Raw genomic sequence first — 24307 nt, 5'->3', positions numbered from 1 at the left:
AGGACCTACCGATTGTATCAAAAGCTAAGATCAATTTCGATTCGTGGGGAAAACGTCAAAAAATCGACATCGATAAGGTCAAAGAGATAAGGGACACAATATCCGCAATAAAGCCTTCACGATCTAAAAAACCATGTATAATAAGAGCAACATATTGGCATATCGCAATAATGATGTTTTTATGGTGCTTATGCTGTGCACTCGGATTACAAACTCACGGATTGATTGCGTATAATTGTGCGAGTCCTGAGATAAATATGACTAGCTATTCGCTCACGGACGTGTCATCCTGTTTACCATCATCAAAGAATTTATCAAGCATCGAAATGCCAATCCAAGTATTGCAGCGCAACACAATGAGTACTACAATAGTATATCAATGTAAAGTAATCATCAAGAGATCCATCCTGCATTGTGGAATGCATTCACACACCTCAGACTACGAACGTGGATATTCCTATGTGGTAAAGGAATTCACTGCGGAGGAGTGCAGAAACACACATCTAACGGGATCTGTAACACTAACTCATAACAGCAGAATAGATGAACTGAAGAGAAATACTACCACTAGAGGCAAAACATTGGTCGTAGGAAGTTTATGGGGTAGTTCATGCAGCGGTGGAGAATACAAAACTCCTGAGTACACATGGACAAATGCGTTAGTTTACTTTGAGTATGAGATCGCTCTATACAACTACGAAGCCACAGTAGACAACGAGAATGACCAAATACTTCTACGACATGGAATAGTGTGTCCATATTCGCATGGGAAGTGTTTAGATTCTAAAGACGGATATTCCACTTGGGATATAAGTTTAAACAAAAAAAGCGAAGAATCAGATTTCGAAGTTATCTATGAAGGTCATGTCAACAAAACTATTAACATGGATTCCGACAGAAAAGATCAACAAATTGTGTATACATCGATATCGGATTCGCATTTATTCTCCATAAAAACAAAAAGAAGTACAAAAATCTGTGGTTACACTGGTTATAGTACTGATCATCCCAGGATATTTATTTTGGAATCGGTCGAATTCAAATCACCCTTTCATCGGAGAGCATCAAACGCAAAGAACCATGATCTTTTCACATATTTCAACTCAAAGATTACATTAGTTGAAAATTACATTGGGCAGCAATTAAACGACGTGTATACCACAGTAATGACAGAAATGTGCAAATTAGACAAAGCATTGTTAGAGACAAAGTTAACACTAGCTCGTTTAAATCCAACAGAATTCGTAACCAGCCTAATGAGAAGATCTGGATTTACAGCAGTAGTAGCAGGTGAAGTGCTGCACGTGTTAGAATGCAAGCCGGTCTACGTGAAGCCCTTTGCTATGGATAGATGCTATCAAGAGCTACCGGTCAAACATGGAAATGTAACGATGTTTTTGACACCGGTCACACGTACATTACAGATCAGAGGTACGGAAATCGAATGTACACCATTGCTTCCAGCAAAGTTTCAATTCGGCGGAAGATGGTTTACCATTGGTGGTAGAATAAGAGAAGCAATTCCACCTCAAAAAATTACAACGGTTTTAATAACGAAATGGACTTACACACCGTTACCTAATCTGATGGAAAGCGGTGTATATGACAACGACAGTTTGCAAAAAATGCGTAGCATGATATATGACCAAGGAGATCGGCGAATTGCATCCAATATTGTTCACAAGATATTGACCGGACATAACCCAAGTCGGCAAGGCTTTTACTTCGACGCATTAGTATCGGAAAAAATTATTGACACCGTCATCAATAAATATTGGAGTAAATTAATTTCATGGTCAACATGGCTAGGAAACTTGACTTCAACAGCGATTGGACTCTACGTAATTGGACGGAGCATAAAATTCATCATTGACACGGTAATGCATGGAAGAATTCTCTACGACATCTACGGTTTCGGATGGCAGTTAATAGCATCATTCTGGGATTCAATGACATCATTTTTAACCCACCGGAACACGCTCAGGAATATTCAGAAGACAACGACTAGAGAATATGATGACAAGATGATAAACGAGCCAACCGTTTTCTCCAAGACGACTGCACCATCAGAAGATGAAGCTAATACGGATTCTCCGTATCGAGGACCAATTTACCCACGAATACCAAACAAATGAAGAAGACAAAAACGAGGATGTGGTAACTGCAAAGGAAGCTGAACATAAACATACTTTATTTTTTAATTATAAAATAAATAAATAAATAAAATTAATATCACATACAGTTCAAAAAGAAATTGAAAATCACGATTTGTAGAGAATAAAAGGCATTTATGATTTATGATTAGAAGAAACTATCGTCGCTAATAAATGAGTAAATTAATTGAATTTACGGAGGCCGGAATGTTGGGAACGCGACGAATTAATTAGTTCTATTCAAAATAATGATTATTGTTTTCACCTCTCTTTGAAATAAAAATAATAAACATATCACCAGCTAGGCGCAGGCAACAAAAGCGCAAGCAATAAATATTTCTCTATGCGCATTACCTGGTAACTTTTAAAGAATGAAGTGATTACCTGCCTAGAAGAAGGAAATGTGTCGTAAATAAAGATTGTTGGAAAAACCCCAGAAGATGGAAATGTGCCATAGAAAAAGATAGCAGAGAATTTACCTACGACACATTATACGAAGGACTAGATCACCCATTAGATTTTACCTGTTAAACTTTTTAGGTTTAAGATTAGCTATATAAGGAAAATGAATTGTTAAATAAAGTTAGTTCGTTGGTAAGGCTCAATCGGTCCATTTGTGAAGTCCGAACAATCCCTTTCGTAAGTATTTTCATCAGGTATCGTTTCAATTCATTCGTCGAAGAAGCACAAGCCTACGTTTTAGTGAGGTCTTAGCCTTTGAGTTGAATTGAAGGTTGATCTTGATGCTAAGATACTTTTTTCAGTTTGTTAAAGTTTCTAATTATTCAGATATAGGAATAAGCTCTCACTTTGGTAGAGCAACTATCCTATAAGTTTAAAAGAACTTTAATATAATTGAGAATTGAAAGTTGTGTCTAAGCAATCCTGACGGATTGAGCGCACCATTAAAAAACCGTTCGCCGCGAACGTCTATCCTTCGCGTTCATTTGTTCAATAAGTGCTGAACAAAGTTTTTCAAAGTCTTCGCGTCGCGAACAGCTATAGTACAGCAAACCTATCTCAAATAAACCACGTAGTCAACGAAAACAACCGTAGCCTGGACCTCTGCTTCGTTAGCGTTCAGGACACCGCTCCTTTCATCTCCACGGCACCTTCTCCACTAGTAAAGCAAGTACATCATCACCCTCCCTTGGTTGTCACTATTGCTGACAGTCACGATCGGGTCTTTCACGACATTTCCACAACCGTGTCATACGATTTCCGGAAAGCCGATCACCGTAGTATCAACAATCAATACGAAACTAACGATTTTAAATTGACTCACCACTTTAGTAGTCTATTGGTCCCAAGCAAACGATTAACGTACCCTATTCTAGTCGAAATTCTAGTACTACGCAATGTTTGTTTTGATTCGCTATGAAAGTTTGACAGATAAAATCTGTCTCTAGTATAGATTGGGAGGAATCCGGCCTACCTTCTTCAATGGTGTTGAATGGAGCAGTTGCTTCCCCTCCTCAGCAGATCTGTCGCTTGTTTTCTGAGAAGTTCGCCAGTGTTTTCACGAATGAGAGATTAACTGACGAACACGTTACCCTAGCAGCTAGTAATGTTCCACTGTACGGTCAAACACTGGGTGCGATGGATGTCAACGTCGAGATGATTTCCACTGCCGCATCACAGCTCAAGTCGTCCTTCAATCCAGGACCCGACGGCGTTCCATCCGTATTCCTGAAAAAGCATATCACCAGCTTGCTGATGCCCATGCTTCACCTATTACGATTGTCCATCTCGAGTGGTACATTTCCATCTTGTTGGAAATTCGCACATATGTTTCCTATCCACAAAAAGGGCAGCAAACGGGATGTGGACAATTATCGTGGAATTACGTCGTTGAGTGCAGTTTCGAAGTTATTCGAGCTAGTTATCATGGAGCCTCTACTCTCTCATTGTAAGCAGTATCTAAGTGGCTTCACTTCCGGTCGTTCTACTTCCACAAATCTGATGTGTTTGACATCGTATCTTACGGAAAGCATGGCAGACAGGACTCAAACAGACGTCATATACACCGACTTGTCAGCTGCCTTCGATAAGCTAAACCATGCCATCGCGATTGCCAAGTTGCATAGACTTGGGGTCAGCGGCAACCTCTTGCGATGGTTTCGTTCATATCTCACTGATCGGCAACTGATGGTTGCCATTGGTGACAACCGGTTCAATATCTATCTATTTATCTACGTCAAAAATACCTAAAGGAAGTCACCTGGGACCTTTGATTTTCTTACTCTACTTCAATTACGTGAACTTTGTCATCGAAGACCCACGACTATCGCATGCAGACGATCTTAAAATCTACCTACGAATCCGCTCGATTGATGACTGTCACTTCCTTCAACGTCAGTTCGAAGCCTTTGCCAGCTGGTGTAATTTGAACCGAATGGTGGTTAACCCCACTAAGTGTTCAGTGATCACTTTTACTCGGAAGAAAGAACCAATCACATTTGAATACAAACTTATCGGCACTGTAATCGACCGTGTGAACCATGTGAAAGATCTGGATTCTAAACTTACGTACAAGTAGCACATCTCGTACTTTGTCGATAAGGCGTCTAGGACACTGGGATTTATCTTCAGGATAGCAAAGAATTTCTCCGATATCTACTGTTTGAAGTCACTGTACTGTTCCTTGGTGCGATCTATTCTGGAATATTGTTCTGTGGTCTGGAGTCCAAACTACAACAATGGTGCTGAGAGAGTTGAGTCCGTTCAACGCCGTTTTCTTCGATTCGCTCTGCGGAAGCTGCCTTGGAGAGACCCATTTCATCTGCCCAGCTATGAAAGTCGTTGCCAGCTGATTGATCTGGAGGCTCTCCGAACTAGAATTGATTGCAGTGCAATCTTGGTGCAAGTCAACATTAACGTCCAACCCCGTGCGCTACGTAGCAACGTTATGCTGAGATTGCCACTTCAGCGCACAAACTATGGCATGAACGGTGCAATAGGTGGGCTGCAACGAGTGTTCAATCGAGTCTCGGGCATCTTCGATTTCCATATGCCTCGACAGCTGCTACGAAGATACTTCTCGTCGTTCTTTTCTGGCACAGTTAACCGTGAATGATTGTGTGTTTTATTTATGTATTTTATTCTTAGTTTTTATTTTTTGACTTACCTATATCAGTTACTTAAATCATCACTGGGGCTATACACAGCAGACAAATAAATAAATAAATAAATAAATAAACGTCAAACGCTGCATGCAAAAAAAAATAGTTTGCATCGAATAAGTCGATTCTTTTACATTTGTTACTTAGTTACGCGAGAATTTTGTGAAATTTCATGGAACTAGGAGGGGAAATATAAGATCGATTCGTTAGTTGGTGTAGAACTGCTCATTTGCAGTTACAGTTGCATCTTGGGTAAGATAGGGTAAGACGGCAATCATCAGCATAAAGAACAATTTAACCAAAACTGTGCAAAATGTCAGCTATAAATTAAGATAATAGTAATATATTGCCATTCCATAGCAAAACGATGTGGTGGTTCTCAGAATTTCACAAAATATCTGACCGATTTTTTCTATGTTGTAATTAGGAAGACCATTTCTATGTTAGGGTGGTCCAAAAAATCAATTTATTTAAAAATGTACTTTCTTGAAAAATTCATAACATCTGAACCACTGAACCGATTTAAAAGATCAAAATATCAAATGAAAGTTAACTTAAAATATAATAAAACAAATAAAAAATAACTTTTTATTAAAAAGCATTGATTGTATTTGTTTTTTTTTATAGTTTTCATGGTTTATAGACAGAGGGCGCAATATGTTTTATATTTTTCCTTGAAAATTTAGGCTTTTCTACACTAAATTTAACAAAAAAAAAACGTTTTTGTGTTATATATATTTTTTTGAAGTTATCAAGTTTTGGGATTTCACCCAATACTCCTATGCGACTAGACTACCATGTTACAGTCGCTATAAATCAATGGAGACGCATTGAATTGGTGTGACGTCTAGATACCAGAAATCTATATTCGACACCATTTTGAGATCCAATATGGCGGCTCCGTTTTAAGAAAAAGTAGGATATAACGATAAATACCCATTAATATAGGTATTGCTGGAATTGGGATGATGTCTAGAGGCCAAGCTTGCAAATATTCATTTCAGCTAAAATAATGTTTTTCGGAATAATAAAACCAAAAGATGGTATGATGGCATGTTTTACTTGTAACTTAAGTATGCGTTTGAAACATAAAACCTGTAAATTTTGCTTTCTTTGAGTCACAATCAGCGATTTGCGAATCGCTGAGTGAGTGAGTGAGTGAGTGTGTGAAAAATCGCTAATTGTGACTCTCATGAAGTAAAATAAACAGGTTTAATATGTCAAACACATTCTTTGCAACCTCTTCTTGTATCCTACCAATTCAAAATATGATCATGGCATCTAATTATGCCATGATTAAAAAAAAATGTTTTGACTGAAATGAGTATTTGAAACCTTGCTAGAGGCTATATAATAATTTTTTTTTTAATGTGATTTTTCTTTTGTTGGAAAAAGTTTTTGAACGAGGCAATGAATCACTAACGTGTGCCCTTTCTACCACCGCTCGTCACTTTAATGTGTGCACAGGCAACAAAAAGCATATGTATCAATCAATGCTACTCATAATGATGGATTATAACTGATAATGTCGTGTTCAGACTACAGTGTTATCACATGTTACAAGGGTGTTATAATAATTATCAACAAGTAAACGTCATCAACATAGCCTTGTAACAAACACACAAGAAGTGGAATAACCAATGTACAGCTGTTTGGATGTAATATTCATCAACTCTGTATTCGTTTGATTACTAAGTGGTATGAGTCTCCAGTGGGATGCCTTGACCATCATTTTCAAGATCTGACATCTACTAAATTGACCTGAAAAAGAACTGGCATCACTGACAAGTTCGAAATAAGGTGGCTTGCTTAACGCTTCAGTGGCGTCATCAAGGCAAAGGCGAGCACATTCCCTACTAAAACCTTATTTGCGAAGGTGTGTTATGTCTGTTTGTCTTTTTGCAATATACAGTATCCCACCTCCCGCTAACCCAGCTCTCGTTAATCTGACAATTTTATAATCCAATATCATGGTCTCTTACGGAGCTTCTCTTCTTGCAAATTTGCTGATCAGCTGTATTATTCAACAAAACATCAACTCAATTCAACAGAAAAATCTATTTAACTCGCACTGTTGTGAGTGATCTTCCATGGCAGATTATTGAATAACAAACCTTTAAACAACAACAACAACAACAAACACCATCCACAGACGGTTCACAATCACACAGATAAGCCCAAACCGGCTTCCCCATTCACCCCATTATACTTGTTTACACTCATTCGCATGCCGACCCACTTGGATTCAACTAGACATACACAATTTAGCTTGAACGTACTTATCTCAGTGCGCCGAACGAGCTTGTCTCGAACAGTTCAGCACCGGCATGGCTGTGACTGAAGTACTTCTTCTCGCTGCAATCATTTTGACAATCCTATCTCTATTAGTCAAGCATCGGTACGGTTTTTGGCAGCGCCATGGTGCCCTATATCTGCAACCCGAATTCCCGTTCGGCAATTTCAAGGAAATGGGTAAAACCATACACCCGGCTTTCCTAACGCAACGGATCTACAACCAATTCAAGCGCAAGGGACCATTTGTTGGATTGTACATATTCCTGAATCCGGTAATGCTGGTGACCGACTTGCACTTGGCCAAGAAAATCCTGATCAAGGACTTCAACTGCTTCCCGAACCGTGGTGTGTATTTCAACGAGAAGGACGACCCCCTTTCGTCGCACCTGTTTTCGTTGGAGGGTAGCAGATGGAGAGATTTGCGAGCCAAAATCACACCCACGTTCAGCACTGGACGGATCCGGATGGCATTCCCGGCGGTGCTGGAAGTTGCGGGTAGGTTCATTGATTACCTGGAAGTGAATTGTGTCGGGTTGGATGCGACCGAAATTCGGGATTCGATGGCACGCTTTACGACCGATGTGATTGGAAGATGTGCGTTCGGGTTGGAGTGCAATAGTTTCCGCGATCCGGAAAATGAGTTCCGGAGGATTGGTAGGAAGCATTTTGATACTCCGAGGAATCATCCATTGAAGGTGTTTATCATGAAGACGTTCCGAGGTTTGGCGAACTCTATGGGGATGAAGCAGATTCATGATGATGTGTCGGAATTTTTCAGTGGAGTTGTTAGAGAAACGATCGAGCACAGAGAGAGGGAGGGCGTTTCCAGGGGTGATTTTCTGGATTTATTAATCAAGTTGAAGAATACGGGAAGGTTGGAAGATTCCGGCGAAGATATTGGACAGTTGACCTTCGACGAAATTGCCGCTCAGGCATTCATATTCTTCACAGCTGGGTTCGAGACCACTTCGAGTACATTAACGTATACGCTTTACGAGCTGGCGAGAAACCAAGCTATTCAGGAGGTAGCCAGAGAGGATGTTGAAAAAGTTTTGAAGAAGTTTGATGGATCCTACAGCTATGAATGCTTTCAAAGTATGACCTATCTCGATCAGTGTATTAACGGTAAGATTTAGTTAAATTAAGCTTGTCAATGAATAACCTCTCAATTTCAGAAACTCTTCGCAAATACCCTCCGGTTGTGAACTTGGAACGGGTGGTAGACAGAGACTACATGCTCGAAGAATCCGGAATCATTCTACCTCAGGGGATGAAGATCATGATTCCGGCCTACGCCATCCATCATGACCCTGATGTCTATGCGAATCCAAGCCAATATGACCCGGATCGATTTTGTCCGGAGCAAGCTGGCAACAGAGATCCCTGTTCGTTCCTGCCGTTTGGAGAAGGACCTAGAATATGCATCGGTTTGCGTTTCGGAATGCTACAGGCTCGAGTGGGACTTGCAATGATCTTGAAGAACTTTCGAATACTGCCGTGCAGCAAGACTGAGGATCCCATCATCTTCTCTGAACGCGCATTTGTTCTCACTCCGATCAACGGGATGTGGCTCAAGTTAGAGAAATTGCACTGATACTGTTTTAAGTTAAGTTTTATTAGAGTATCTATCACTGAAATACATAACATTTTCAGGAACTACAGTTTTTCTACCTTCAACCAAAGCCCTTGCTCCGGCGAAAGGATGAAGCTTTTCGCTGTGAAATCTAACGGTACGGTTGACTTTTGTCCACTGGTGAATCGGAAGCTCTTCAACAGCAAGGCCAACCCGATTCGGGCTTGCATCAGGCCAAATCTCATGCCAACGCAGATCCTTGGACCTTCTCCGAATGGAGTCCAAGCGTACGGATGTCGCTTGCTGATCTCTTCCGGTGTGAACCTATTGGGGTCGAACTTCTCTGGATCTGGGAAAATTTCCGGATCGTGGTGAACAGCGTAGACTGGGATCATCACTGATGTCCCTGCCGGAAGAATCGTTTCTGTGTTGGGAACTTTGTAATCTTTGGTCACGATGCGAAAGTGTACCGGGACCGGGGGGTACTTCCGGAGGGTTTCTAAAATATTGAAAGATACGTTATTTGGGGAATTCAAACAAATCACTTCGCACGCAGTTTACTCACCTTGCAAAATTTGATCAATGTAGGTCATTTCCATAATTGCTTCGTAGCTCAGCTCTCCATTATGTTTATTCAGAACATCCTGAACACATTTTCGTCCCTTCTCCTGAATATCCTGGTTAACAGACAATTCGTACAATGCCCAAGTCATAGTGGTGGACGATGTCTCAAATCCCGCCACAAAGAACACGAATGCCTGAGCAGCTACCTCATTGAATGTCAACGGTCCAAGTTCCACATTAGATCCCGTCAGCATTCCAATCAACAAATCTATGAAGTCATTCCTTCGCACATCATTCTTCACCCGATAGTCGATAGTCTCTCGAACCACTCCCAGAAAGAAATCCGACAACTCCGGTACAATCTGCCTCAATCCTAAAAACCGGGCTAACCCCGGAGCAACCGAACACAGTATATCCTTCTTCCTATTCCTAGGCGCTTCGAAGTGCATCCGTCCCATCTGCCGGAACTGCGCGTCCGGATTGGTCATAGAATTGCACTCGATCCCGAAAGCACACATTCCTATAACATCGGTCGTAAACCGAGCCAGCAAATCCTTCAGTTCCAATTCGTTTTCCTTTCCGACTTTCTCCTCCATGTAGTCGCTGAATTGCTTCCCGGCAGCGATCATCGTCGGGTACATTATCTTCATCTTCCCCGAGGTAAACGTCGGCGAAATCTTCATCCGCAAATTGCGCCACTTATTGCCTTCCAGATTGAACAGATGCGCCGACAGGGGATCATCCTTCTCGTTGTAGTACGTACCGCGATCGTGAAAGTACTGGAAATCCTTCACAAAGATGCACTTCAGCAGCTCCAAATCGATGGCCAAGGCAACCGGTTTGGTGAAGAGGTACATTCCGACAAAGGGGTACTGTCCTTTGAATTTTTTGTAGTATTCTTGAAATTTGCGAGCCATGTGAGTTGAAGGGTCCACATTCTTCCGGAAGTTGACCGGGTTGTGCGGGACGTTAAGATCAGACCAAAAGGTTAGCTGTTTGCGTAGTCGGTACAGACCGTACCCGACGAGGAGTGCGATTGCAGTTATCAGCAAGGAGATGTCCATCGCTGCTGGTGGTTAGGCTGTAACTGGCAAAGAAATCATTGCTTGTTGGCATTTATTTGATTTATTGAATGAGGTTTATCAAATGAAAACAAGATAAGATATTGCGTTGGGAGGTTTGGGTTTGTATGAGAAACATGTGATGGTAACATGTATAAGAAACATATGAGCTATGCATAGCGCTGGAAGAAGGTGTGAACGTTTTATTTTGAGAAAGATGCTGAATAATGCTTAAGATTAGAATGAGCGATTCAAATGTAATTTAGCCAACTTTGTCAAACTCAGTGACTCATGGTATCATATATGTTGAATGTCCCAAGGCACTTAGAGGCCGTTAAGTCAAGAAGCAATCAATTGATGATTGGTTGAGAGGTGGTGTAGGGACAACATATGGCTGACATGGGAAATCTATACCAGGTTTATAATGTAAAGAGGATCGAACTTATTTTGATTTTGATAATAATAGCTCTGCTAGTCTTCACCAGCTCAAATTTGTCAACAGCTGTTTAGGTTGTCCATATTTGTTTTAATATTGGGTTATTTGGGTTATCGAAAAAAACAGGAATTAATCAGTTTATTTTTCTCTCAAATATTATCAGCTCCAAGCACAATCCCAAAACTAAACCTAAACTCAGGACAAAAGATAAATTTCTGCTCAAAGCACGCTTCTGACCAGTGCCCCACAAAGTCACTTTCAATCGAAAATCATCAAGTGACGATGAAGCTGTAAACCATCACTTTCAATTGAAAGTCATTCTGTCTTCTCTCCGAGCAGATCCCCGTCAACATCAACAGAACCACTTTCGATCAGTTTTCATGCTGTTTGTTTTGGCTTGAATCGTGCTCATTTCTTCTTTCATTGTCAAATGAACTTACTTTTGCATTGAAGCGAAGCTGTTCGTTCCAAATTCGCGCAGTTTTTATGACTTTTGATTATTGTCCAATCGGTTCATTTAATCGTATGTGCGCATAGATCTGTGCACGTGGATGTCAAATTTATCATTATCAGGTGGTTTGTTTACCCATCAGTATGGCTATTTTTTTTAATCGGGGGTCTAGAGATCGCAAATTGATATGCGACGCCATTTTTCAATCCAAGATGGTGGCTTCCAGTTAAGCAAAAATTGGAAAATACTGTCAAATACCAATCAATCAAAGTCTTTTTGGAATCTGGATGATCTCTAGAGGATGAAAATCCATATCCGACGCCATTTTGAAATCGTAGATGGTGGCTTCCGATTTAAGAAAAAGTGGAAATACAGACAAATACACATCAATATTGACATTTTTGTAATCAGTATGTCTACAGATCGAAAATTGATATGCCATTTTGAAATCCAAGATGGCTTCCTATTTCAAAACAAATGGGAAATATTTCCAAATACCCATCAATAAAGGTATTTTTGGAATCGGGATGGCGCCTAGAGGCCGAAAATCGATATCCGACGTCATTTTGAAATCCAAAACGAGGACTTACGATTTGCGAAAAAGTATCAAATACCCTAAAATATGGTTATTTTCAGAATGGGGATGAGACGTAGATGCCAAAAATTGATGTCACACCGTCTTTAAATCCAAGATGGCGGCTTTGGTTCAGGGAAACTGTGAAATACTGTCAAATACCGATCAATGTTGGTTTTTTGGAATCGGGTGACATCTAGAAACCTGAAATCGATGTCCAACGCCATCTTGAAATTCAAAATGGTGGTTTTCGATTCCAGAAGAAGTGTCAAATGGTCTGCGAATGGCATCGAATATCGATTTTCAGCATCTACACGTCGTGGGAATCGGAAAGGTCCCCGTTCCGAAAAATACCCTGATATTAGGGTATTTAACACCTTTATGAAACTTGATGGCCGCCATATTGGATGCCAAAATGGCATCGGATATCGATTTTCGGCATCTACACGTTGTCCCCGTTCCGAAAATACCCATATCTTAGGGTATTTGACACGTTTTATGAAACTTGATGGCCACCATCTTGGATTCCAAAATGGCGTCGAATATCAATTTTTGACATCTGCGCTTTGTTCCCGTTCCTAAAATATCCATACTTAGGGTATTTACACTTCCGAAAACCAATTGTCACTGTTTTAAATTCCAAAATGGCGTCGGGTATCGATTTTTAGCATCTACGTGCCATCCGTTCTGAAAACATCGAGAAAAATATTCTATTGACTGCAGGGAATTTGACACTTTTTCTGAAACCCGATGGCCGACATTTTGGAATCGAGAATGGCGTCGGATATCGATTTTCATCACCTTCGCGTCGTCCCCGTTTTGAAAATACCCGTATTGTAGGGTATTTGAGACTTTTCCTGACCCCGATGGCTACCATCTTGGACTCCAGAATGGCCTTGTTGATTTAATTTTCGTTTAACATAAAATAATATATTATTACTACATATAATCCGTATGCCATCCCTATTGACAACCGAAATTGTGCGGATACTATATTTTTATGCTTGACGACGCGATGCGTGACAAGTCAAATGAGAATAATTGAAGTGAAAGTGGAAAAAAAACGAAGGAAGCAGTTTTCGAGTCATTCATTGCGTCAATTGAAACAATTCTTTGTTTCAAATGAAATGAACTGAAGCACTTGACGAACGAAACAAGCGATAGACAAGTCATGTTTGAAAGCAGGAATGTTCATCGAGGCTCGATAACAACAAACACAATGACTTACACGAAAATGATATTGCTCGAAATGAAGCGATTCTGTGGAGAGTTCATTTTCTTTTCTTTGTTTCGAAAATGCATAGCCCTGCTACTGACATCTGTTCACGGGGTAAAAGATGAACTAGCATATGGATAAAAATCTCTTAAATAAAGACCAAAAAATCTGTTCACGGCGAATGAGATCAACCCAAATTTGAGTTTAGTTCACTCATAATCGCCAAAAGTGCAGGAACTCAACGGTGAGTAAATTTGCCTCATGTTTTCCCAGGTTTTTTCCAGGATTTTCCAGGGAAAAATTCCCAAATTTGAGAAAAGTAAAAATTGGATTCACTCAGTCTATTGGTACTACTCCGAGACTGAATACAATTTTCGTCAATTTCCTCATTTTCCGGCAGATTTTTAGGTTTTCCACAGGAAACCATGAGACAAATTTACTCATCGCTCAGTTCCTGCACTTTTGGCGACTATGAGTGAACTAAACTCAAATATGGGTCGTTCTCATTCACCGTGTACATTTACTCCTCTTATAAAAGCTGCGTTCCAAATAAATAAATTTGTGCGATACTTCCATCACAAAAATTGCGGAAACTTTTAAGGAGAAGAGCTTCCAGGAGGATTTGAATACTTCAGGATATTCTATCGGATCTATTCTATCAAGAACGTCCGTTAGTTCCGATAGCAATATGGTCCCATTAGTGTTTCCATTTCCCGACCATTTTTGGCTTCCCGGAAAAAGAGGAAACAGCTGATGGCGGAAATTCCCATGCTTAGTCTCTGATATGACTACGTTGGTTATGACGAGAGGAGCAACACAATAATTGGGTAAAGAAGAATTGCATTATCACACACCATCTACTGGAAATGCTTGAAGTCTCCTCATCCATTCATGTATGAGTTAGGTAAAGGAGTGTGCGTTTGACTAGTACTGCCACATTAATGGCCCTTCACTCATTTTCAACTTATATTCAATTTTCACACTGCCGTACTCTAGTGGAACTATCAATCTACCCTCTTCAGAACTTTCTCTAGCTAATACATTATCCCACTATAAAGCTTCATGTTCATATTAGATAGCATTTCTAACCAAGTAAGTTTCCATTTAATTCTTTTTAACTACTCCAGAAATTATTTTGACCGTAAGTTTCTCCCGATTTCCTTGTTAAGTCTGTTTGGCTTCGCATTGAAATGTCTTCTGAAATTCTTGGAAGTTTTTCTTGGACTTCTCCAGAAGTTTCCTATTGTTTTACTTAGAATATTTCTCTGGGTTCGTATAGAGTATTCTTCCGTTTTCCTTTAGAAGATCATTAGACTTCCTCTGGACATTTCTGAAAACTTTCTCCTTAGTTTTTATTACTGCTCTTCTGGGAAAATTCTTATATTTTTCACCCAATAATGCTTCTAAAGTTGTTTCTCGGGAATCGCGAAACGTGATTTTTTGTAAATTTCCCAGGAAAGGTTTCCCTGGATGTCCCGAGAAGGAAACACAAGGTTCCATAGATTTCACAAAAAAAAAAATCACTTCATTGAGTTTCAGGACAGTTCCTTTAACTTCAGGAAGATTGCAAAAACATTACAGTTGTTGCCATAATTTTAGTAATAAGTTTAAAGATCTTTAGGGAAGCAACGTGAACTTCGGGGCGGTTCAGGAAAATAGCGAAAAGTTCAGGAAAGTACCGAGAACTACAAGTAGATTACTAGGACTTCAGTTTGATTAATTTCAGGAGAAGAAGTTCCGAAATTTAAATTATAGGGTTAACTACCCCATTTCTGGCCTATTAAGCACAACCCACACTTAGTCTTTCTTAATCTAGCGCAGTTTAGCACCAAACGGAATGTTATTATTACTGATGACTTCCAAATTTATTTACCTTTCCGTACGTACCTTAAGATTTGATAAAAAGAAACCAATCGTTGAGATATTGTCAAAAGTCACTACTTCTTGACGCCAAACTCGGCCTACGGCTTCTAAACTCGGCCTAACGCATTGAAACGCCATTGAAACGCCAATGAATTCACTTCGGCCTATCGGATGAAGATACAAATTGATTCGGTCGGAGCGCTTCTTTTGTTTTTGGGAATAATGGGTGCAAACCTTCATATCACGCGTTCTCATTGACTTCGTTGGTAGCTTATAAACTAAAGTATCGTTTCAAATGCATAATTGACATGTTAACTCTGAAATTATGGATTTATTTGAAGTTTTCTGCTCGATAGGCCCAAAATGGGCAATTAGACCGAAGTAGTTCTCTACCCTAAACCATAATAATTCAGGGAAGTTTAGTGAACGTTAGGAAAATTCAGAAATTTCAGAAATTTCACCAAAATTCACCAAAGAACTTCACGGAAGTCCAGCAAACTTCAGGAAGTTTAAGAGATTGTTGGAGCCGATGGAAATGCTATAAACTGAATTTGTTCTATTCTTAAACCGAAACATACCCCACAGCACCCTATATGAAATTCGTCTCAGTAGAGAATAATAAGCGAGGGAGTACACGTGCAGATCTCTGTCCTTGGATCTCCATATAAATATTGTAAATAGTTCAGAAGCGAATTGAAACAGTCGTGCGGTGGATCGTTCTGTGTTCGGAGTGCGAAATAATTACTGCCAAAAAGGGACTTTGTCGTTTGTGCGGTACGGTGGTAATAATTAAATTAGTGCGAATTCGATATTTTTCCAAGTCGTTAGTCGGACTTAGTCGTTTTTCGTAGATCATCTCAGCTGGACCATAGTGAAAAGGTCGACGAGTTTAAGTGACCTACCCTTGAAAAATGTTGGTGCTTCCTGGACGGAAGCGGGAATTGTGGCGACCAAAGTCCCTGGTAAGTGATTTTGTCTCTGTGCACAGCGGACTTTGATCATTTTCGGGGGCTGCTTCTTGTAGCAAAGTAAGTCCTTCGGTGAACAGCAAAGTTCTTGCTCGAACAGAGACCTTTCGGTCAATTCCAGTTTCCTGATCGTACCTTCCAGGTGACCGTCGGGAACACTCGCTCGGATCCGTTCCCCGAAGAAACCGGAGTGCCCCAGGGGTCTGTCATAGCGGTAACGCTATTCCTGGTGGTAATGAACGAGGTATTCAGCCGATTGTCCAAGAACGTACACGTAATCATTTATGCCGACGACATACTCATCGTCGTAGCGGGACGAACGACTAAGCGGGCCAGGAACATAGCTCAAGCAGCAGTCTCCGCCGTCAGCAGGAGGGCGCTTTCGGTTGGTTTCCATCTCTCCGCTCCGTAGAGTGTACGGTGCCATATCTTTCACTCGGGCCATCTGATACGAGGACCACCGATCACCATCCAAGTTCACCCGATTCCGCTCAAGAAAACAGTGCGTGTTCGCACCCTAAGCTTCAACCAGCACTTCAGGATGGCGAAAGAAAACTGTCGTAGCCGCACCAACATAGTCAGGACAATCTCCCGCCCGCATCGCTCCAGCAACCATGAGATCCGCCTTCGTGTCGCTCGGGCTGTTATCGACAGTCGACTTTTCTACGGCCTCGAAATAACCTGCTTAGCCTTAGCCACCGAGAAGCTCAACCACACCCTCGCTCTGGTATACAATACCGACGTACGCATCGTATCCGGCCTTTTCCCTTCCACGCCTGCAGAAGCCGCATGTGTGGAAATCGGAATCCTCCATTTCCGCTATCGATCTGCTGCAGCCATTGCTACGAAAGCCACTGCCCTCGCTGCTAAGACATCCGGGAATGAAAGGGTCTTTCTCCTCAACGAGGGGAACAGAGCCCTCCACACTGCAGCCAACCGTGACCTCCCCCCGGTGGCCAGGGTCCACTGGCATGGAGAGAAGAGTTGGCGATCAAACGTCGTCAAAATAGATAAGCGGATTAAGAGTGGATTCCAAACCGGGAATAACTCTGTAGCTTTGAGACGTTCTGTTGCAGAACTTCTCGGGTCGGTTTATCCGGGGCACGTTCATAGTTTTACGGACGGATCGCGGTCGCGGGCTGGAGTTGGACTCGGAGTGGCAGGACCGAACACTGCAACGAGTCAAAGTCTACCGGAGGAGTGTTCCATCCTTTCCGCTGAAGCCGCAGCTATTCTAGACGCAGCCATCACTCCGGCAGATCAACCGATCCCCGTATTAACTGACTCACACAGCGTCATCCAAGCGCTGGAAGCCGAAGTCCCGAGCCACCCCTGGATACAAGCCCCAGCTTCAACCGTCTTTACGTGGATCCCCGGACATCATCAGTTAAATTAGTAGTAAATTAGTGAGATCATCATCAATATATTAGTGAGAACTTCAGAGAAGCCTCGTGAACTTCAGGAATATTATAGATATTAAGGGCAGTCCCAATAACTTAACAAAACTCTGATATATTTAGGAAACTTCAGGGGAGATTTGAGAACATCAAGGTGGTTCCATTTGCTTCAGGAAAACTGCAGAAACATTCAAGAAGTTCTGAGAACTTCAGGGATATACAGAAAACTTCAGAGAAGTCAAGAGAACTTGAGAGAATTAGAGAGAGCTTAAAAACAAATGTGGATTCCAAGTACCGCAAAGAAGCTAGGTCTGGAGATCTTTGAGAAATTACAGACATCTTATGGGCAGTCCCAAGAACTTCAGGAAAATTCAGAGAACTTCAGGGATGCTCCACGATCAGTAAGACAAATCAAAGAACCTATGAGGGTAGTTCAATCAATTTCGAAGATCCAAGAGCTTCATTAACATTTTAAAAAGAAACAAGAACATCAAAACATTATGAGCAGATTTAAGGGGAATTCCTTGATTTTCATGGTAGTTTCGAGAATTTCACAAAATATCAGGAACCTTAACGAAGATCAGTAAACTTCTGAAAAGATTGGAGATTTTTAGGAAATTTATTTATACTCTGGGAAGTACGATCAGCCGTTCCATTAATTGAAGGAAAGTTGCAGGAAGTTTCATAACAGATTATATAATATTCCGAGAATTTAAGTAAAAATCATGGATGTCCAGAGAAGTTCTGGAAAAAGTTTTCAAAACTAAAGATAATTATGGAAACATCAACGAATATCAAGGAACTGTGCTGAACAACAACAGTAATTATATTAACTTCAGTAAAGTTACGGGACTTTTAACCCTTTGAACCCGTACTTGTTCTGCTTTTTGCTGTAGGGAGTAGCAATCTGTAATGCAGCAATTTCTTTGTTGGGGTCATATATGACCTCACTTATATGACAAATTTGAATTCCAAGTACCTCAGAGAAGCTAGGTCTGGAGATTTTTCGGAAATTACAGACATCTTATGGGCAGTACCAAGAACTTCAGGAAAATTCAGAGAACTTCAGGGATGCTCCGCGATCAGTAAGACAAATCAAAGAACCTATGAGGGTAGTTCAATAAATTTCGAAGATCCGTTGATCACTAAGAGACCAACAAGTATATTCAAGAAGTGTTTTTGAATGATTCACATTGAAACATTCATCTGTGTCGTTTAGACTCTGACAGAAAATCATTCGTGTTGTTATTACATATTATGCAGGGTAATTGGGATAAATTATGATATGTACCATAATTCTTTTAACATCACTTTAACTTAATTGTTAACTCCAAGCTCTTCAAACGAATGTTTCAAAACTATAAGTCATCTCTTTTCATTATGTTTGTGGCAAATTTGGACGGTCTGTTCGTAATAAATGTGAATCATAATGAATACGCTGTCTTCCGATAAAAACGGAGAAACGAATATACTCAAAATTAAGTCTTTTGTACCCATCTGGACATCTACGTGCAACAAGACAAAATTAAGTTCTTTGTAGAGTTTCTAAGTTTGAATGTTTGGTAAAGTCAACGTTTTAAGTAAAATCTAACAGTTTCATAGAGAGTGATAGCTTGGTAAAAATACTGAAAATCATATGTTCCTTTCAGTAAATTTTGTCGAAACTTAATCTTTAATTGTTTTTCTATAATGTTAAAACTGTGCTCCATTATCAATCACACACATTGTATTATTCATATAAAACAATTAAATGAATTACATACTATTAAAACCATTATAGAAACATCTCCGTTGACGTTTCTCATCCACAATTGTTCTGCTCATTTGGTCGTCTTTGGTCCAGGTCCAACCCGTTGGTGGACTTCGAATGGTACTTGCTCTTTTATATGACATCGCGTGTCGTCTTAAAGTTTCAGATTCTGCAAAGTTTGTAATTGAACAGATATTTAGAATTAGTTTCTGTTATAATTGTAAAGGATTATTTTTAAACATACCAGGCAGTGAAACTATACCTTGCTTCATTCGAAATTGTAGATTCCCATATTGTGCTCCTAATAAATGTCCTTTGGTCTTCTATAGATGGACACTTCCATCTCAGATCTACACACCGCAATCCGCTGGTTCGGAAAGGACAATGGCTATAATAATTAAAAAAAAACTTTACTTATTAAATTCTAATGGACAACTCAAACTTACCATATCATCCAGTACGTAGGTCCAGTGGTGCTCCAAGATAATTATTTTTGTTAATTCACTACTTGCCTTCACAAGAATTTGCGAAATTTTACGGCAAAGGACAAAGCTCGCGACAAACTCGAAACGAAACAAACATGGCACACGATGTGAATTTTCATCCAAAACGAAATACAATTACAACACGTGATTTTGGATACTTTCAAAGCACGGACATCGAAACAACTCAAAATTAAGATACAAAGTAAACAAAACTGAAAACCCTCCCAAGACTACTGTTTGAGTTCAAATTACTTCATGATTAAGTTAAAAGTATTCAGCAATTAGAATAACATTGTATCCAAAACTGTAGTGAGGAGAGTATTTAATTATGATACTTTTTATCTCCTTTTTCAGCTGTTTTGTTTCTCCATGAAGGATGCAGTTACCGAATCTTCGCCGTGTGTCATAATTTCAGAATAAAAACAGCTTCAACAAAGGAATTTAGCTTGTCATGCTTCATGTTAAACACCTTTTTAGCCAGTACCAAAATAAAAATAAACGTGAATTATCGAAGATTAGATAAGCAAAACATTCGGCTGGATCACATTTTGTTTTGGAAATATTAAGCTTTTGGGAACCGATATTATAAATGCACTTTACTACACAGATCATTGCAATAAAAAGCAAGGATCAATGACCGACTAACACATTTGTCAAATGTCAAACAAAGCATAGATTTGGCAAACCAAGAACATCACATTTCAATCTCAATTGCTTTTAATAAAATATTATCTGTTTCTTTACCTTGATATGCTACTCTTAGGATTAACACATGTCTTGCACGACATCCAACAGCATCAACTGTTGTCCTAAAATGAGATGAGAATTAAAAAGGTGGAGCTTCAAAACAACTTACCGTCCAGATGTCAACATTGCAATCTGAATCGTGCAATTGCTTCGGGAAAAAAAATGATTCAAGCGGGTCGGGCTCACTAACACAGAGAAGCATCCAAATCCGCATCAGTCAGTCGGGGTTCATTCATTCGTTCATTCATTATCGTGAAATCGATTCAAAGCAGTGTGCGTGTGATGGTAGACACTACAATACCAAATCAAACGTTGAATCAAACAAACAGGCACGGCGATAAATGCGTCATTCCAATAGGAAATCATCATTTGTGTGCTGTGATATTGAGAAAAAAACTCCCATACAGTTGAATATTCTAAGCAAATAAACAGTATTGTGCATACGGTCACCCACCAGTGCAATAATTGCAAATATCATAAACAAAGCCCCACCCCACCAGTTAACACTAACCTGCGGTCAGCGATGGACATCATGCAGCAGTTGCTAGCATTTATCGCAGTTCTCCTACTTACCTACGGGTTCTATCGTTTGCGCCGGCAATTTCGCTTTTGGCCCGACCGCAATGTGCCATATCTATCGAATAAAATTGGATTCATGGACAAATCGATCCATCCGGTAGAACATTTCCGAACATGGTACACACAGTTCAAGGGCCAATACCCGCTGATGGGAATTATGATGATTGTCAAACCAATCGCCGTTGTCCTAGACTTGGAACTGATAAAGTGTATCTTGGTGAAGGATTTCCAACATTTTCAAAACCGTGGAGTGTACTACAACGAGAAAGATGATCCCATTTCGGCACATCTGTTCAGCTTGGAGGGTGCAAAATGGCGTAACTTGAGAGCCAAAATATCACCAACCTTCACGTCAGGCAAAATGAAAATGATGTACCCAACGATGGTCGCTGCCGGGAAGCAATTTAGTGACTATTTGGACGAGAAAGTGTCCCAGGAAAGCGAACTGGAGATGAAGGATTTGCTATCCAGATTCACGACGGACACGATTGGCACGTGTGCGTTCGGAATTGAGTGTAATACCATGAGGGAACCGAACTCGACGTTCCGAGAAATGGGACGGAAGCACTTTGAAGCACCGAGAAGTGCGTTGAAGGATGCATTCAAAATGATTAGTCCGAACTTGGCTCGATTCTTAGGAGTGAAAGAAATTCGTCCGGAAGTGTCAGAGTTCTTCATGGGCGTGGTACGGGACACAATCGACTATCGCTCGAAGAACGGTGTCCGGAGAAACGACTTTATGGATTTATTGATCGCTATGATGAATGATGACTCTTCGGAATCCGATCGGATAACGTTCAACGAAATCGCAGCTCAAGCGTACGTATTCTTCATTGCGGGCTTTGAAACCTCATCGACAACGATGACTTGGGCTCTCTATGAGTTAGCCCTGAATCAAGATGTTCAGGAGAAAGGAAGAAGCTGTGTTCGAGAAGTCCTTGAAAAACACAATGGAGTGATGAGCTACGAGGCAATCATGGAAATGACGTACATCGATCAAATCATCAACGGTAAAGATGCACTTTTTTCAAACCTGTGTCTCCCTGATAAATGATCTTAAATATTACAGAAACCCTCCGCAAATATCCTCCCGTGCCGATACATTTCAGAACAACCTCTAGCGAATACCGGGTCCCAGATACGGACACTCTGCTGCCAGCTGGAACCTTTGTGATGTTGCCTGTCCACGCAATCCAACACGATGCGGAGATTTTCCCGGATCCGGAGAAGTTTGACCCGGATAGGTTCACCGCGGAAGAAGTCAGCAAACGACATCCATATGCGTGGCTTCCATTTGGTGAAGGGCCTCGCATCTGTATTGGATTGCGCTTCGGGATGATGCAGGCCCGTATCGGATTAGCACTACTATTGAAGAGTTTCCGTTTCTCGACTGGACCTAAATCGACCATTCCGCTCGAGTTTGAGCCAACGAATTTCATCCTTTCTCCCAAGCAGGGTTTGTGGTTGAAGGTGGAGAAAATATAGTATTGGTGATTCATCGATGAACATTTTGCAGAATGAATTTTGTTGCCAATTGCATAATTCTCGATGAACATTTTAAATGCCTACTATCTGCTTTGATCGATTCTCTTCATCGTTTTCCTGATGTCATTCGAACTGCCCGAAAGATCTTTGAGCTTTTTTTTTTCCTTGATTTGTTTTCCGTACTGAATACCAATGCTACCGACGCCAGGAAGTCAGCTCCCCCACCTGGAGCCTTCCTATCAACCCATCAACTCAACGGCTTTACTTTCCTTCTGAAGGATCGCGTGATCAGAGATTCAAAGATTCATTATTATTATTATTATCTCTATTTAGGAATTCAAAGATTCAGAAAATCCCGGCGGCACCGACTGGGATTGAACCCAGGCCCTTTTTAGTGAGAAGCAATATCGCTAACCACTACTCCACCAGCACCGCTCTCTGAACTTCTTTGAAGCTATCTGAAATTCCCAAATATGCTTAAAAATGTTGTAAAAGCGCCCTTTTTTCTGAAGTTTATTGAATTGCCATGAAGTTCCTAAATCTTCCTCGAAGTTCCTTTGATTTTCCTGAAGTTTTGAAAAGTTTGATGACGCATAGCTTACCCCTTATCTTCCTGAAATTCTATGGCCTTCCCCAAAGTTTTCAGAGCTTCTCTGAAGTTCGCAAAATTGTCTACTGATCAGCAAATTATCCTGATACTCACGTAACTTCCATGAAGATTCCGCAATATCGCTGAAGTTTTCGGAACATACCAGAAATTCTTGAAATATTTCATAATTCCTCAGAACTACTGGAAAGTTCTTAAAATTTTCCTGAAGTTTCATGGGACTGCTCTGAATTTATCTGATCATCAGCGAATTATTCGGTAGTTCCCTGAATATAATGAAACTACCTATAAATCTATGATATCCTTTAAAATTTTCTAGACTTTCTTCCGGAGATTTAAAAACTTCTTGAACACTTTCTTGATGATCCAGGAGTCGTGATTAACTTTGATCATGGCGATGTGTTTTAGGCTGCTGGGTGAAGTATGCTACAAGAAATGTCTGACGTACCTGGTTATTGTAACGTCGTGTAAGAAGATTATTTCGAAGATGCTGTATTACCGATTGCTCTAGGATCACGTTTCTCATCGTCAGCATAATCCGATGAATCGCGAATGCGATATCGGACTTGCTTTTCGTGGACTTGAGAGTGAGTATTTTGGACACAGGAGAGGCACCACCTGTTAAAGTAGGACTGTTCCTTTAAAATGTTCTAATAGCGAAGTAATGTGAACTTGATGATGATGATGTATATTATTTTAACAAGATTAGCAAACAAAAACGAACTTATTTATTTATTTATTTATTTGTCGTCAATCAGTGTAGACCGTTTTACAATTGTTGTCTTAAGTGCTATTTTTACAATTTTGTCTTTGTTTATATTTTTTATAATATGTCTTAAGAAAAAGTTAAAACATTACTTCTAGTTGACGTTATGCGACGAATTAAAATATTGCTTTAATTTAGTTTTTGTCATTGTAAAGTCAATGTTATCGCAGTGCTTATTATATGTATCCATCATTTGGTTCAAGGGTCCAAATTTG

General features: G+C 40.3%; 2 protein-coding genes across 2 annotated transcripts; one reads left to right on the top strand and one right to left on the bottom strand.

The window, feature by feature from the left end:
* Positions 1–7590: 7590 nt before the first annotated feature.
* LOC135715486 (uncharacterized) lies at positions 7591–22719 on the top strand. The gene is made up of 8 exons (XM_065238750.1): positions 7591–8695; positions 8746–9157; positions 9224–9430; positions 10043–10241; positions 10308–10367; positions 10421–10550; positions 21156–22244; positions 22304–22719. Exons 1-8 carry the CDS (start codon positions 7603–7605, stop codon positions 22717–22719), a joined length of 3606 nt encoding a protein of 1201 aa, XP_065094822.1. The 5' UTR covers positions 7591–7602.
* LOC135715495 (probable cytochrome P450 6a14) lies at positions 9165–10799 on the bottom strand. Its single transcript, XM_065238760.1, has 2 exons — positions 9709–10799; positions 9165–9642 (listed from the first exon to the last, which is right to left on the bottom strand). Exons 1-2 carry the CDS (start codon positions 10769–10771, stop codon positions 9227–9229), a joined length of 1479 nt encoding a protein of 492 aa, XP_065094832.1. The 5' UTR covers positions 10772–10799; the 3' UTR covers positions 9165–9226.
* Positions 22720–24307: the final 1588 nt, after the last annotated feature.

The sequence above is a fragment of the Ochlerotatus camptorhynchus genome, unplaced genomic scaffold (genome assembly GCF_037179485.1).
Source record: "Ochlerotatus camptorhynchus isolate MF236.1 unplaced genomic scaffold, CSIRO-AGI_Acam_v1.1 ptg000933l, whole genome shotgun sequence".
Classification (NCBI taxonomy): Eukaryota; Metazoa; Arthropoda; class Insecta; order Diptera; family Culicidae; genus Ochlerotatus; species Ochlerotatus camptorhynchus.
This window is presented reverse-complemented; position numbering and strand designations above follow the sequence as displayed.